The sequence below is a fragment of the Spinacia oleracea genome, chromosome 1 (genome assembly GCF_020520425.1).
Source record: "Spinacia oleracea cultivar Varoflay chromosome 1, BTI_SOV_V1, whole genome shotgun sequence".
Taxonomy (NCBI): Eukaryota; Viridiplantae; Streptophyta; class Magnoliopsida; order Caryophyllales; family Amaranthaceae; genus Spinacia; species Spinacia oleracea.
The window spans coordinates 15,902,666-15,919,163 of NC_079487.1; the positions used below are offsets into that span (position 1 = coordinate 15,902,666).

The window sequence follows — 16,498 nt, forward strand, 5'->3', positions numbered from 1 at the left end:
CACAGCCATTGCTGGCCATGTGCGCGCAGCCCATGCGCTCGTCGCATAGCTGCTGCTGTCCTATCGCAAGCCTCCGCACAGCGCCCCATCGCACGCGAGCTATCGCTCGCAGTGCGCGCGCGCGAGATCGCTCGCTGGGCGCGCGACATCGCTCGCTGGGCGCGCTGGCTCGCTCGCTGTGCGCGCGAGCCATCGCTCGCTGGGGCGCGACATCGCTCGCTGGGCGAGCGACATCGCGCGCTGCGCGCGCGAGCCATCGCTCGCTGGCGCGAGCCATCGCTCGCTGGTGCGCGACATCGCGCGCTGCGCGCGCGAGCAGTGCTAGGCGCAGCGCTCGTGGCACGCGAGCTTGCGCTCGCTGCGCGCGAGGCTGCGCGCACTTGTGCGAGGCAGCGCGCGTTGTGGCGCAGCTCGCTTGCTGCCCACACGCGACTGCCTTGGCTCGCCCTTCGCCCATGCCCATTCGTTCATTGCTCGTGGCACACGACACAAGGCAGGGCTGCTGCCTTGTGCTCGTGCACTACGCCCTTGCTCATTGCATTCGTGCCGCACGGGCGACGAGCTCCCTTGCTCGTCGTCGCATGCCCGCATTATACAACACCCCTTAAGGGTAACATGAAGCGTCCATTGCTTCGTGCGTGCAAGTTATTTGAACGAATCGCATAAAATTTAAAATTTATATTTAAAATTAATGACAAATTAATAAATATTATTAATTTCATAATTTTAGGGCGAAAAATCGGAAATTTATTATCCAATTGATTTCCGATTGTTATGGATTCAGGTCTAGGTCATAAAAATTTAAAATTTATCGTAAATTTACAATTTTTATGGTGGTTTTTAATCATAGGTTTCTAATTAAATTATAATTAATTATGAAAATCAAATTAATTCTAAATTATTCTAATTTTCAACAAATTAATCATAATTACAAATTAGATTGCATAATTAACAAGACTAGGCATTCAAACTTGTTAAACATATGCAGTAGGTCAATCAAAAAATTCAAGATTTATCAACAGGAATCGCAAATATTTAATTTAACATCTTAAATTTACGAAATTTTGCATTCGAAAAACTAAAACCTTCGAAAAGTCATAGTTAGGCTTCGAATTTGAGAATTCTGGGTTCGGCAGAAAAATACTATTTTTGTCAAAATTTTAGAATGCCTTTTACATGCGGAATTGATACAAAAATCACTCGGTTCGGATGAGTAATGAAGAAACTGCCGAAAAACTGCGTACATATAATTAAATAAACGCAATTTGCAATTAATTAACAATTACGAAAATTAATCACCCCTTTTAATTCTTGCAAATTTGTAATATTTAACCATGTTCATGCAATTTAGATTATGAAAATAATAAGGGGCTCGTGATACCACTGTAAGGTTATGATACATATGACATTTACATAGATCATGCGGAAACAACCATTAACCCAGGAAACATATTATTTACACATAATCATATAGCATAATTAGATGCATACTCTTTGTTGCGTGCCTTCCCTAGCTGCGCCCGAACCGAACAAGAACAAGTCTTTTAGGACTCCAAGTGTCGTCCCTCCGTAGATAGTCCACAGCACGTCCGGATCCGCCTTAAGATTGACCAACTAGAACCGCCCTTAAGGTACTAGAAAATTCGGCACTTTTATGAGCAAGATGTGTTTTAATTTTCTCTCAAAAAACTCACTTTTGAATACTTTGAAACTTTGTGTATAAATTATGACCCCTAGGCCTTTATTTATAGAGTTATGGAAAAGGAATCGTAATCCTAGTAGGATGCGAATTAATTAGAATTAGAATCCTACATGAATTCTATTTAATTAATTTATCCAATTAGGAATAGACATTTAATCATACACTGACTCTTGCAGATTCAGGAATCATGCATGAGCACAAACTCACACACACACGGCAGCCACAAGGGCTGCCCATGCGTGCGAGCAGCAGCCCGCGCAGCACGGCCCACGCAGCCGTGGCCTCTTGGCGCGCGCTGGGCCTGCCTTGCGGTAGGCCTGGCCGCTGCCTTGGCTGGGCTTTGTGGCGCGCATGCTTGCTGGGCGATGGCCCCGGCTTCGTGCTGGGCCTTCGTCCGGCAAGCCTCGTCCGATGCTAATTCGTACGATACGCTTCCGATTAAATTTCCATTTCCGGAATCTATTTCCGATACGAACAATATTTAATATTTCCGATTCCGGAATTAATTTCCGTTTCGAACAAATATTTAATATTTCCGTTTCCGGAATTATTTTCCGATTCCGGCAATATTTCCGATTCTGACAATATTTCCGTTTCCGGCAATATTTCCGATTCTGGTAATATTTCCATTTCCAATAATATTTTCCGATACGTACCATGTTTCCGTTTCCGGCAACATCTACGACTTGGATAATATTCATATTTCCGATACGATCCATATTTCCGTTTCCGGCAATATCATCGTTTCCGGAGTATTCATTTCTTGCCTGTGACGATCTTAGCTCCCACTGAAACCAAGATCCGTCGGTTCCGAATATTCATAGATGGAGTATTTAATGCCATTAAATACTTGATCCGTTTACGTACTATTTGTGTGACCCTACGGGTTCAGTCAAGAGTAAGCTGTGGATTAATATCATTAATTCCACTTGAACTGAAGCGGCCTCTAGCTAGGCATTCAGCTCACTTGATCTCACTGAATTATTAACTTGTTAATTAATACTGAACCGCATTTATTAGACTTAACATAGAATGCATACTTGGACCAAGGGCATTATTTCCTTCAAAACTTCCGTTGTTGACGCGGGCAGAGGTCATGGTGGGCGAATTCGACGGCGATTTCGGAGGGAGAAATTAGGGCTTTGAGAGCGGTTTGATCTTGTTGTGGTTGTTGGTGGAGGGGGAGGTGATTGGACTGATTGAGCTCATATATCAATTGCTACATCCCTTGATATAATTAGTTTAATTCACTATGAAGTGAGGAACTGCTAGAATTACTTGTAAAACAATCTCGGAAATCGAAGATTGAGGTCAGCTTGAATGACCAATGTGCCATGGAGAGGGTGATTTTGATCTTAAACCAATCTGAGAACGAGTTTGAGCCCGAAAAGGGACTGATAAAACGCGTTCTTGATTATGTGTTAAAAATTTAACAATTTTGGTTGCTAACATTAGGACTTGCGATTTTGTGCGTTTATTTTTTAAAAAAAAATCCTGATTTTGCTTGAATTTTTTGCGTTTTATTTTGTATGTTAAAGGAGTGAAATTCTTTATTTGTTTAATTTTGTCGATTGAAGTATATCCAGCTTATTCAATTTTTCGAATTGATTTAGCTCAAATTGATTTTGTACATAATCTTCAATGTGTATAATGAATTTGATTTATTTTTCGTTAGTTCTTTTGGTCTGACTGGTTTTTCTGGAGGAAACTTTCTGACTTAAACAATTAAGCTCGAAGTGTTTAGAAGACAATGGTTTGGCTTTGAATTATCACTCCGTACTCGATAAACTACAATAGTTTCCTTCAATATTGATTGGCTGTAAATAAAAAATAACACTGTTTCTTTCATTCTGATCATTTTGTAAAAGAAAAAGTCTGTAATTGGGCCTATTCATCACATTGGCCACGAGCCTTCAATAAAAATGCAGCCAAACTTATCAAAAAAAATTCACTTAGGAAATGGGGAATGAGTGTTAGACTATTAGTTGCAGGAGTGAGAAGAAATAGACCTAGATATGACTCATAGGAAAGGCGATGCGAAGGCCTTTGGTTTAGAATTTTGTTGTCGGAATCATTGTTGAAGGATTCAAGTTTTTGATTCGGTTTGGGATGACAATAGATATGACTCTTACATATGATCAATTTGGGATGGAAGATGATTCGTTTTTTGAATTAGAACTCATGTCTAATTAGGAAATGAAAGGGTAAACATGCAGCAATTCGAGTGAACACTAGCCTTACTTATAAGCAGCAAGAACATAACGGCTATATTGTAATAAAACTAGCCGTTAGATTCAAATTCTGCAGTTTAATAGGAGTTTGGGTATTTGGTGCAATTTTTTTTATAAATAGATGTATAATATGCAAAAAATTTATATATAGGTGTATTTGGTGAATTATAAACATGACTTAACGGAGGACTAACGGAAAACCATAATAGGGGTATTTGGTGAACAGTACGGAAAAAATAGGGGTATTCTATGAATTTTGAAACGCGCAGGGGTATTTGGTGCATTATTGCAAACCTCAGGGGCATTTCATGAAAAAACCGTTAATTTATTGGTTTGCATGTACGTTGTTCTTTTAAAGGTTTTCAAAACTCTAAGGGAGGGGCCCTTTACCAAAGAGGAGTTGGATGAAGTTCGAGACAAGTGGGCTACATTTTTCAACGATTGTGAACTACCCTCAGTGTAATAAATAGAGCAGGCTTGTAGTTATCCGTGACTCTTACATTATTTGTTATTTATCGATTTTATTAATTACATTTGTATTAATTCGGTAATATTATTGAAAATTTAAAATTTATATCATTTTTGAGGAATGTCAAGCTGATATTTGGTGAAACAGTATTCTATAAATTAAAATGCAGAATTTTATATTGCAAAATCAGAAATTATATTGCAGAATATCAGGAATTAAATTGCAGTTTTTTTTCTTTAAAAAAAAAAAAACTCAAAAGTTGCCCTTGTTTCCAACAAGAGCAACTTATGTGCAGCTTATAAGTTGCCCTTATTTCAAACTAGAGCAACTTATGTGAAGCTTATAAGTTGCCCTTGTATGCAACAAGGGCAACTTATAAGTTTCACATAAGTTGCCCTTGTTGCAAACAAGGGCAACTTATAAGATTATAAGTTGCCCTTGTTAAGGGCAACCTTTGATAATTTCACAAAAGTGACCCCCCCATATGTTGCCCTTACAATTGGGAACTTATAAGCCTATTTTAAGGGCAACTTATGATGTTTTTTCCTCTAGTGATTTTAGCCGAAAATTCCTAGGAACCTTAAGGGCGATTCTAGTTGGTCAAGCTTAAGGCGGATCCAAACGTGCTGTGGACTATCTACGGAGGGACGACACTTGGAGTCCTAAAGACTTGTTCTTGTTCGGTTCGGGCGCAGCTAGGGAAGGCACGCTACGAAGTGTATGCATCTAAATTATGCTATATGATTATGTGTAAATAATATGTTTCCTGGCATTAAGGTTTTCCGCATGGTTTATGTTTTGTCATATGTATCATAACCTAACAAAATGTGCTTAAATAGATTATAATAAGTCTTAGACACCTTGAATGTGCCACATAAAATATGTAAACCGTTTGAAATGATAAGTTTGGTTCCTTAGCTCAAAGTTGTGCGAGAAAATGCTATTTTAGGCAAAATATGACCTATAACGACTAACTATGCTTTAAATGTGAATAAATAGATTGGAATATGTCTTAGAAAGTTATTACTAAGCTCATAAAACATGTAAAGAGTTTAAATTCTGCCCTTAGAGTTCTTTAATTCCAAATTGGGAGCGAAAATGTCATTTTAGACAAAATATGACCTATATTGACCAAATAAACCTAAAATTTGCATAAATAGATTGTAATGAGACTTAGAAACCTTTAGTGCGCCATATAAAACATTTAAATGGTTTAAAATGATAAGTTAGGTTTATTTGTTCAAAGTTGGGCGAGAAAATGCCAATTTAGGCAAAATATGACCTCTAACGACTACCTATGCTTTAAATGTGAATAAATAGATTAAAATATGTCTAAAAAGCTAATACTAAGCTCATAAAACATGTAATGAGTTAAAATTCAGCCCTTAGAGTTCTTTAGTTCCAATTTGGGAGCGAAAATGCCGTTTTAGACAAAATATGACCTATATTGACCAAATAAGCCTAAAATGTGCATAAATAGATTGTAATGAGACTTAGAAACCTTTAGTGCGTCGTATAAAACATGTAAACGGTTTAAAATGATAAGTTATGTTTATTTGTTCAATGATAAAATGACCGAACTTTGGCGACCGTTGGCGGTCGCCAAACTTTTTAGCGACCGTTTTTCGTGTTTTACCGACCACTTTTGGCGGTCGAAAATTAGGTTATTTCTTGTAGTGATATACGCTGATAGTTTTTTGGTATAGAGCGGACCTCAAAATACAAACGAACGTACACATAATTCGATCTAGTATCTCAAGTACTCGTTTAAAATTTTAACCAACTAAACTAATTGATCATCCACAAACATATTATAAGTTGTATTATTCTAAAGGAAATTTAGTGAAACACTACCTTTAAGTTTGGTGGTTTTGTGAATTGCTACCTTTTAAAAATGAAATTATATTTTACTACCTTATAAGTTTGGTTTGTTTGAAAAAACACTACCATTTGCCGTTTTTTGTTAATATTTTACGTCTTTGGACTCCACTATAACGGTTATTTAATATGACAAATGCACAAAATGACAAATGAACAGAGATATTTAAAAGAATTGAAGAAATACACGACGGAAAACATTAACGAAAAACGTCAAATGGTAGTGTTAGTCAAACAAACCAAACTTATAAGGTAGTTAAATTAAAAAAAGTTTTTATAAGATAGCAATTCACAAAGCCACCAAACTTAAAGGTAATGTTTTACAAAATTTCCTATTCTAAAAACGACGATTATTTAAAAACAAAGAAAATCAATTTATTGACAATTATTTACAAACGAAGAAAGTTTGTATCGAGTTATTACTAGGTTACCACTATTTGGGATTTAAACCATAATTTTATCAATACCCCCGCCATTTATTTCACCTTTATCTAAGTCATGTTGTTAGTGGTTCCTAAAAATTAAGTAAGTTCCCATGAGTTAGGGTGGCACACTGGCACCAACATAGGCACGTGCAATTTCACTTTGCTTGTACGGAGTATGATTAAAAAAGGCCACATGTGTTTGGACAATAAATATAGTGTTTGGAGTAATTTGTTCCCTTGTTTAATGGCTAAATAAGGAAAGTTTTTGGCTTTTGTTGGTACAATTGTCAATCTTATGTTAACCGTGTTTTGGACACGAAATGATTTTTCGATTTTCATTGGTCAAGAAAATTATTTAAAGTATCCATAATTTAAGGTCAATTGGTATTTGAATTAAGATTTATATGTGAGATTTGAATGTTTAACAATTTAATAAAAATATTTCTTCAAGATATACCTTTTGTTTCTCGATGTCAAATCAAAGGACTCGTCCCTTATTACTCCCCGTCTCGAAATACTCGAAACGCTTTCCTTATAAGATCGTTCCGAATACTTGTAACGTTTCTATAAATAGAAATATTTATTAATATTATATCAATTTCTCACTTACCCAATGACCCACCTACATCCATACCCCCTAAAAAAACATTAAAAAATTCCACTACCCCATACTCTTTCTCCTATTTCCTTTTAGACCTGGTAATGGGTCGTTTGGGTCGTGTACGGGTTGGATTCTTTCACATCTAATTAGATTCAGATGAGGAAACTTTGGGTCGACCCCTTCTGGTGTTGGAAAATTTCGAGCAGTGGATTCTTGGTTCGAGTATGGGTAGGGTTAGGTCTATTCGGGTCAAACCATTTTTTTATCTGTTGAAAAATATTAATATGAGAAACTAATTCATTTCAACTACATCCGTGTCTATTCGGGTTAGGTTAATTACATATCATCCATTTTTCAGTATACAAACTTTTGTGTAAGGCGGTCTTACAGGAAAGACCGCATTGATGGCACATGAAATGCCACGTAGTCGTGCTGACGTCAACAATTATATACCCATTTTATTTTCAGATTTCAAACCCTAATTCATTTTTATCTCTCTCCTAAACTATATCCCCCTCTCTCTCTCTCCTAACCCTCTGCCTCTCTCTCCTCTCCGATCTCTTCTCCTCCGCCGGCGTAGGTTTGAGAACAACCGACGGTGTTACCTAATCTCAAATTAGGTAATTATTCCATCTCTCTCCTCCCTTCTTCAATTCGTTTAGGTTTTTGAATTTTCAATTGTTTTAGGTTTTTGAATTTTCAATTGTTTTAGGTTTTTGATTTTTCAATTCTTATGAAGAGTCGGAGGTTTCAGTAATGGAGGAGGGAGAATCAGAGTTATAGACGAGGCGGAGGAGGATATCGGCGGTGGAAGCATTGTTGAAGTATATTTTTATGGATGCCGCGGGAAGTTAGGGTTCAGGCGAGAGGTTAGGTTTCCGAAGACGAATTTCGATGGCCGGCGAGCAGCGACAGAAGGAGAAGAGCTGCGAAGGAAGGAGCAGAGGTGGCGAGGAAAAAGCAAGATCGGCGGTGGAGATTGAGAGCCGCCGATCTGTTGAGTGCTTGTTGGAGGCGAGAGGAGACTGATTTTCGCTGCCGCAAAAAGTTAGGATTGACGGCGGTGGTGGCGGCCGTTGTCGGTGGTGGTGGCCATTGTCGCTCCTCTACTCTACTGGTGCCGTTGTCGGTGGTGATGGCCGTTGTCGGTGGTGGTGGCCCGTTGTGTTTCACAGCCGCGAGGAGAGGAAGCGCTGCCTGTTGCTGGGTGCAAAAATAGCAAAGAAATATAATTTAATTTCCAAATTTGTAATGTAAATGTAAATAATTTTATTCATTTATATTAGTTAGGATTAGATTGGTTTTAGTTAAGAATAATTTCATTTTAGTTACATTTTTGGTATATCTAGTTAAGAGTATTTTCGTTTTAGTTTAAAATAATTTCGTTTTAGTTATAATTAAATTCGTACTAGTTTGAAATAATTAGTTCGGAATTTTGACGTTTTAGTTAAGATTTTTTAAGTTTTATTTACGATTTTCTTGGTTTTAGTTAAGGTTATTTGAGTTTTAGTTACGTACTTTTTAGTTTCAATTCAGGGCTTTAGTTATAATTTTATGGGGTTTAGTTACGATTTTATGGGTTTTAGTATAGATTTTTAACTAATAAGTTAAGCAATGTAACAAATTAGTTAAGCAATATAATCATTAGTTAAGCAATATAACCAATTAGTTAAGCACGAGAACCAATTAGTGAAGCATGGTAATCAATTAGTGAAGCACCGGAACCCGTTAGTTATGCACTGGAACTAATTAGTTAACCACTGAAATCAATTAGTTAAGTCTAAAAATCAATTAGTTATGCAACGAAACCAATTGTTTAAGCGCTGAACCAATTACTTAAGCATAGGAACTAATTAGTTAAGATTTTATGAGTTTTAGTTAATAATAAGTTTGTTTAAAAATAATAACTATTCAACTCATAAGTTTAACTATTTGTCGTTATATATTAACTATTTTGTTATTCAAGTAGTTATGATTTTATGATTTTTAGTTATGTTTTACACTAGTTAATTAGTTAGTACTAAAAAAAATTAAAAGATATAATTTTCGAAGAAAAAAGATGTCGAAAATAAATCTTAAGCCTCATATTGAATTAGTTAAGCTTAAAGTCGAATTAGTTAAACCAGAATTCCAATTAGTTAAGCTAAAAGGCCAATTAGTTAAGGTCGGAAAAAAAAAATTTGAATTTTGTTTTTTGAAAAAATAATGTTGAAAACGATGACGTCAGTATGACGTCAGCGCGCTCCACATGGCTGCCAACAAGGCGGTCTTTCCTGTGAGGCGGTCTCACACAAAAGTTTCTCTTTTCAGTATTGGTCATGTATTTTTTGATTCGGGTCAATTTCAGGTCATCTCTTCTCGAGTTAAAATCAATTTTTTCTTTCCGGATTATTGCCATTTCTACTTCTTTTTACCGTTTTATACATACCCCCCACCCCTATATACTCTATCTCATGTTCTCCTAAGTCTTTGTAATTACAATAATTGTAACCTATCACTTGAAAACGAAGGTAGTAACACTTAACATTTTCTGTATTAATAAGAAATAGTCAATCAAAGTTATGAACATTCCTTCAAAAAATAAAAAAGGATACGCAAATCTAATGGGCTTGATTTTGCTAAACAATGGGCCGGTCCATATTCTAAGCCCATATAAGTCATCGTAATACCTAAAGTGCAGCCCAATTTAAAAACATTTATATAGAGGGAAGTATTCATGTAGGGAACCTTTTTTGTTTGGCAAGTATATAGGGAACTTTAGTGGGGTCCAACCTTTAGTTTTGAACAGTTGGATAAAAAAAGGTAGGCATGGTACATGTACAACATTTGTCAGCACCTGAGAGTTTCAAGCATGTTGGGGATCGTGAATCATAGTGGAGTGAGAAACAACTTAATTGATGTGACTTTATTATTCCGACTCAGTGTGTGTCTCAATTATCTCTTATTTAACCCCCATCAGATATTTATGAGCACCTGAAACTTCCTTTTTCTTTTTCCAATTCTTGATACCAATTTTTTGATATTTTGAGATAATACTTCCTCTTTCTTTTCTTTCTTTTGTTTGCTCCTTTATTTTTTTTTTTTTATTTTATTTTTGGTTGTTGGATAATTTATAACCACTCATTTTCACTTGTTATCTTCACCCTCACATACAACAAAGTTCATTAATTATCGTGCAAATTTATAAAGATATTTCGGGAACGAGGTAGCATGTTAATTGTTAAATGACTTTTAATAAAAATATTAGATTTTCACTTGCAACCAGAAATAGAGTGAGAAAGATATAGAACCTGTTTGGCAATTGACTGTTGGATGTTGGATGTCGGCTGTTTCACTTGGCTGGTTTGACAAGTTGTTTAAGCTGGCTGCTTTTATTGGATGTTTGACTATTGATTGTGTAAAAACATGTTTGGTAAAATCAATTGTTGGCTGTTGGCTGTAACTTTGTAAAATGACGTTTAAGGACATTTTATGGCTTTTATTCATCTATCTATTACTATATACTAAAAGAGACACCAGGAATGACACGTGTCAATTCATGGTGAGATTTTTTCCCGCCAAAAATCACTTTCCATAAAAATGTATTCGTTTTATTTTATTGTTATTCTCCACCTTTTTTTAATGAACTATTTATGTATGGAAACAAAATTTAGTTTATAAATTATGGAAATAATAGATAGGACGTAATAGTAATTATTCTAAATTGGTAATATTTTAGTCAAATCGCTATATTAATAATGGAAAATATATCAATTAATATTTTGGTCGAATTACCATTTTAGCATTTTAAATATGCACGTTAGATGAATAAATTTAAACGAGTATGTTAAAAATGTTATAACTATGCAGTAGTTTGGGAGATATTCAGTTAAATATTTTGTGAAAAAATGATCAAATTCCGTATGTGCACGGGATCTAATCTAGTTTTTAATAAATGTATGTACGGAAATAACTAATATAGAGTACATAAATTATTAATTAAAATTAAATTATTAATTGAGTATTATTGTTACCATTTATAAATCAATTTATACCAATTAAAAATATAAATTACAAAGTATTTAAAACGGAGTACTATTAATTATTATTTATCAATTATTATTTATTAGTTACTCATTCTGTTCCATAATGTTTCTCACTTTTCCATTATGCGCGGTCTCCAATGCACTACTTTGACCATTAATAGCTTTAATTTCGCATTGGTAAAAATTATAAAAAAATAATATTAAGAAAATTTATTTTAAAACGAATCCAATGATATCCCACAAGTTAATATTTTTACTCATAATTATACTATTAATTACGATCAAAGTTTTCAAACTTTGACCATATGAATAGTAACATGAGGAACATTATGGAACAGAGGGAGTATTAATTATAAATTACAAATTATTATTTTATTAATTATTAATTATAGAGTATAAAGTATAAGATTATTAATTATTCCTCTCATATTTTTTTTCTCACATGTAAAAGAGAAATATAAGAAGGTACACCTTATTCCCGAATGTACTTAATATGTCCTGGTAAAATACTCCCGTAAGAAATTGAGCAACCAAAATCCAAGATTACGAAAAATAAAATAGCCTTCATTGTACACTTAGTTGTAAAATAGAAATTTTCGTATGTTTGTACATTAATATAATGGGACCCTCTTGTCTAAAAAAATAAATGGGTTTTCCTAGTCCTTAGTCCTTACTTACTCACTAAAGTTTTTTTTTTATATATATTTTTATTCTTCAGTTTCTTATTTTCATCGAATAATTTGTGTATTTTATGATTTATAATAAAATTTCTGGTTGTTTCTGTTTTTTCTTTTTCCAATTTCTTTCATCAGATCTGATCCTGCGGCGTTTTGCTCTGTCGAAGTCTCTCTCTCCTCCCTACCATCACAACAACACTTTCACTTGACACACTAAGCTCCTTTTGTTTTCTTTCTTCTTTTCTGGTTATTTTTGGCTATTTATTAATTTTGAAGGTCATAATTCTTGTTTGATTTTCCGTTTTTTTAAATTAAAGCATCTATTTTCTCTCTCCTCCTCCTTCTGGATGAAGAAAGATAGTGTCTTTTTCACAAATTAATGGTTTTTTATTTTCCAAATTTACCTGGGTAATTTTTCTAAATTTGTCTGGGTAGTTTTTTTTTTTTTTTTAAATGATCCTCTACACACTATTAAATTTAGCTTGAAATGGAAGAATGTGATTCTGGTGGGATTTTCTAACTACTAATTATTTAATTATCAGGTGGGTATTTTTCTATCTTTCTCTCTCTCTGAATTTTTATTGTTCTTGTTGTTGACTGGGTTTTAATTGTTGTTTATGTTTGGTGAATTAAATTAGTGTAATTATTTAGTACTATGATTCTATAATTATGTTAATTATTTGATTTGGGTTATTGGGTTCCTCTTCTTTTCCCCCAAAACTCTCTCTTTTTTATTGTGTTCTTCTACCCTCCTAAAACCCTAATCTAATTTCTTTTTTAGCAATGATTAAGTGCTTAATGTATGATTTTTATACAGGGTTGCAGCTAATTTGGGTTGCATGTGTTGTTCAGAAGACCTATTTAGTTGATTCTTCAATTGTATGGTGTAATACTTGCCATTTCTGTTAGAAAAGGGTTTATCTTGCATTGCTCAAATATATATAGGTTTATGTTTGGGATTGACATTGAGATTGAGATTGAGGTTGAGGTTGAGGTTACGATTGCGATTCCGGGTTGTTGTAGCATATATCTATGAGGTTTATGGTTTGAATGGGTACTCAGACAATGGGATCTCAAGGTGGTGTAGGTGATAGTTCTGTACCAAAGCCTCCAAGTTTATCAAGGCAGGGTTCTTTGTATAGTCTTACACTTGATGAGGTACAAAACCAGTTGGGAAACTTGGGGAAACCCTTGAGTAGTATGAATCTTGACGAGCTTCTTAGGAATGTGTGGACAGTGGAAGCTAACCAGACTGTTGGAGGAAGTGGTAATAATAATAATAATGTTGTTGATAATGGTGCTCAAAATCATAATCAGGGAGCTAATGTGGAGGCATCTCTTAATCGACAATCGAGTTTTAATTTGTCTCGTGATCTAAGTAAGAAGACAGTTGATGAAGTTTGGAGAGAGATTCAACAGGTGAAGGAGAGAAATCCTGAGAGGCAAAATACACTTGGTGAGATGACATTGGAAGATTTCTTGGTTCAAGCTGGGGTTGTACTTGATGCAGTTGGTAATGGTAATGGTAATGGGAATGGGAATGGTAATGGGAATGATAGTAGCAGTGGTGGTCAGAATAACTTGGTGGGTGTTGATCCAAATTCTGGACGGCACCCGAATGTTCCACAACAAGCTCAATGGATGCCTTACCAGTTACTTCCACAGCAGCAACAGCATAGTATGATGACAATGTTTATGCCAGGACATCATGTGCCTCAGCCTATTGCTGTCAGTGGTGGAGCTCTCTCAGATACAGCTTATAATGAGGCTCAATTGGCAGTGACAACTGCCCCTTTGATGGGAACATTGCCCGATACACAGGCCATTGGCCGGAAAAGGCTTGCTACGGGAGAGGTGGTTGAGAAGACTGTTGAGAGGCGGCAGAAGCGAATGATTAAGAACAGGGAATCTGCTGCTCGTTCACGAGCCAGGAAACAGGTTAAATTTGAAGTCATGTTTTTCATTTTGGTCTGCACGTGTTTGAATTTGTTAATTTTGTTTGGTGGTTCTGTTTCTGGTTTGCTCCTCAGTTTGCATGATAAGTTTGTGATTGTGGTGGACAGGCTTATACGCATGAGTTGGAAAACAAAGTTTCACGGCTAGAAGAAGAGAATGAAAGGCTACGAAGAATGAGGGTATGTTAGTTTAATTTTTCACTTCTACCATAAATATAATCATGGTTGTGAATTGCATTTAAAATGATCTCAATCCCTGCTCCTTAGTTTGAAATCCGGTCCTCCCTTTGCGGGATAATCTTATGTGCCTATTCAGTATACATAGTCCATGGTAGAGTGTCACATTTTTGAAATTAGTTGTTGCATTTGTGTTTTTAGATGTAGTACTTGACAACTCGCATTCCCAGTTGATGGTGTGTAATCAGAAAAGAATAAACGTTTCATTTGTTGTGGCTGGATCTTGAAATCTCACTTTATGGTCTTTTGAGCAGTTTGCTTGGCAAACCACAAGCTAGTTGCATTCCTTAGGCAATGGATGGAGGAAAACAATTCTCAGGATTCAAATATTGTTTAAACAGATTTTAAGATTAGGAAGCAACTCTTTGAATTTACATTTCCCAACTCAATGTTTTGGATTATAACCAGCTTTTTATTTGTCACTTGTCAGTCTTTGGCGTTGATGGTTTGAAAACAGTGGCTTACTGGCTCAGTACTTTTATTTATTTATTTCTGAAGTAGTGTATTAGATTTCCATAAGAGAGATACAGATACCTTTTTTTGGCCTCACCTTAGCCCTACTTTCTCCCTAACTCTCGTTATCCTTTTATTTTCTGGGAGTTCACCATACAATCAATATTATGGTGTAACTGAGCACAGTGTAGTAAGTTTGCAAGAATGCTAGTAAGAGTGACTTCACTCTGCCCTTAGCCGGGCATGATCAATATGCAGGAGAAGGTAACTCTGAAAACATGAAAAATTGCTCTTTTTCCGTGAAAATACTCTTTGCCCGTCATGTTCTGCTTTGACAAAATTGTGTTGCCAATAATTGAGCTACCTATTCCCTTTCAGAATCTCTAGGCTGATTTTAGGTTTCGGAGTAGCTTTTGTCCTGAATATTGGTTGGACTACTGTAATTCTTGGGTTTAAGGCATCCTATTATAAGAATTCTCTGTAACTCAGTCATTTCTGTGTTTGAAAACCGCTTAACATTTATCTTTAACAATTCTCAAAACCATCTGATGTGATACCAAGTCATAATTTCATATCCATCTTGCGTATTGTGATTGTTTGTTGTTGATGACAAATTTTTTGTAAGGTATCAGATAGAGGTGGTCATTGGGCTGTGTTAGCCCCAGTGCGATCAGTCCAGACCAGGCCAATGCCCAGCTTGGACCAGAGAGAGTGTGCGGGTTTTGGGTCATGTCTCCAAAAACAAAAACACGGCCCCACAATGCACCAAACTTGACTAACCCAGCTTTTATAAGAAAGTTGAAAACACCAGACCCACTTGGACCACCCCGGACAAGGCCTGCAACCAGGTTTTGAACCTCATCACCCCAGTTACTATTAAACCAGTCTCCTGGGTCCCATCCCTGCAATTCGCCTCGGACCCACTGGCCACCTCTATCAAGAGTCTTGTTAGTTGCTAGATGGAAATTTCATATACGAGTCACATCTTTGCGTTTCATATAGCAACCTAGGATTTGTGGTTTCACTTTCTATCTGTATGATAGTTGGAAACTTGGGATCAAAATGTATTTAATTCTTTGAAGTACTATGAGTTCCAAGAAGTTGTGGTAAATTGCTATTTCTAGTCTGATCGTTTCCCTTTTTACGATGAATTGTTGACAGGAGGTGGAGAAGGCCCTGCCAAGTGTTCCCCCTCCTCAACCAAAGTACCAGCTCCGACGAACAAGCTCATCACCTTTCTAGAGATGTATTCATGAGCAGCTGTCCGATGCAAAGCCGTGTTTTACGAGATAAGCTAACTGTTGTTTCTGGACCATCTTCATCTCTGATGTCTGATGCTTCGTCTTTGTAACCCTTCTTCCTCTTCCTCCTTTTTCATAAATCTGTCAGTTTTTTCTAGTCTGCAACTGCTGCTGATTTTCGTAGGTCTTTTTTTTCCATTTCTAAATCTTTTAGTTTTTTTTTTCCTAGTTTCTTATATTCCTCTGTGAGTAGCCTGTGTATGTACATTTTTATGTGCGGAACGTATCTCAAGAGAGTTGCAAAAAGGTAAAAAGATTAAAATTTAGCTTATGTTGCTACTCGTATATATCTCCATGTTTGTTGTGTGATTGAGTGCAATCCTGTTAAACATGCAGTAATGTACTCCGTAGTATACAAGTATAAATTTTTTTTTGTAATGATTTTTGGGAAGGATTTACTATATCTCATTGTCCAAAAGCTGTCCCAAGTCTCTTGTGTTTTCCGATAAATCAACGTTGATTTGCTAATTTGGTGTTGCTTTCACAAAGTGAGCGTCTGGATTGTACCCAAAAAAACAAAGCTGCGTTTTGTTTGATTAACCAA

At 35.9% G+C, this 16,498-nt stretch overlaps 1 protein-coding gene and 1 long non-coding RNA gene across 2 annotated transcripts; both read left to right on the forward strand.

The window, feature by feature from the left end:
- Positions 1 to 7,788: 7,788 nt before the first annotated feature.
- Positions 7,789 to 8,675, forward strand: LOC130465749 (uncharacterized). Its single transcript, XR_008925763.1, has 2 exons — positions 7,789 to 7,926; positions 8,019 to 8,675. It is a non-coding gene; the product is annotated as an uncharacterized lncRNA (long non-coding RNA).
- A 3,365-nt stretch (positions 8,676 to 12,040) lies between these two features.
- Positions 12,041 to 16,225, forward strand: LOC110793657 (ABSCISIC ACID-INSENSITIVE 5-like protein 2). The gene is made up of 4 exons (XM_021998559.2): positions 12,041 to 12,550; positions 12,826 to 13,946; positions 14,072 to 14,143; positions 15,815 to 16,225. Exons 2-4 carry the CDS (start codon positions 13,059 to 13,061, stop codon positions 15,893 to 15,895), a joined length of 1,041 nt encoding a protein of 346 aa, XP_021854251.2. The 5' UTR covers positions 12,041 to 12,550; positions 12,826 to 13,058; the 3' UTR covers positions 15,896 to 16,225.
- The last annotated feature ends 273 nt before the right edge of the window (positions 16,226 to 16,498 follow it).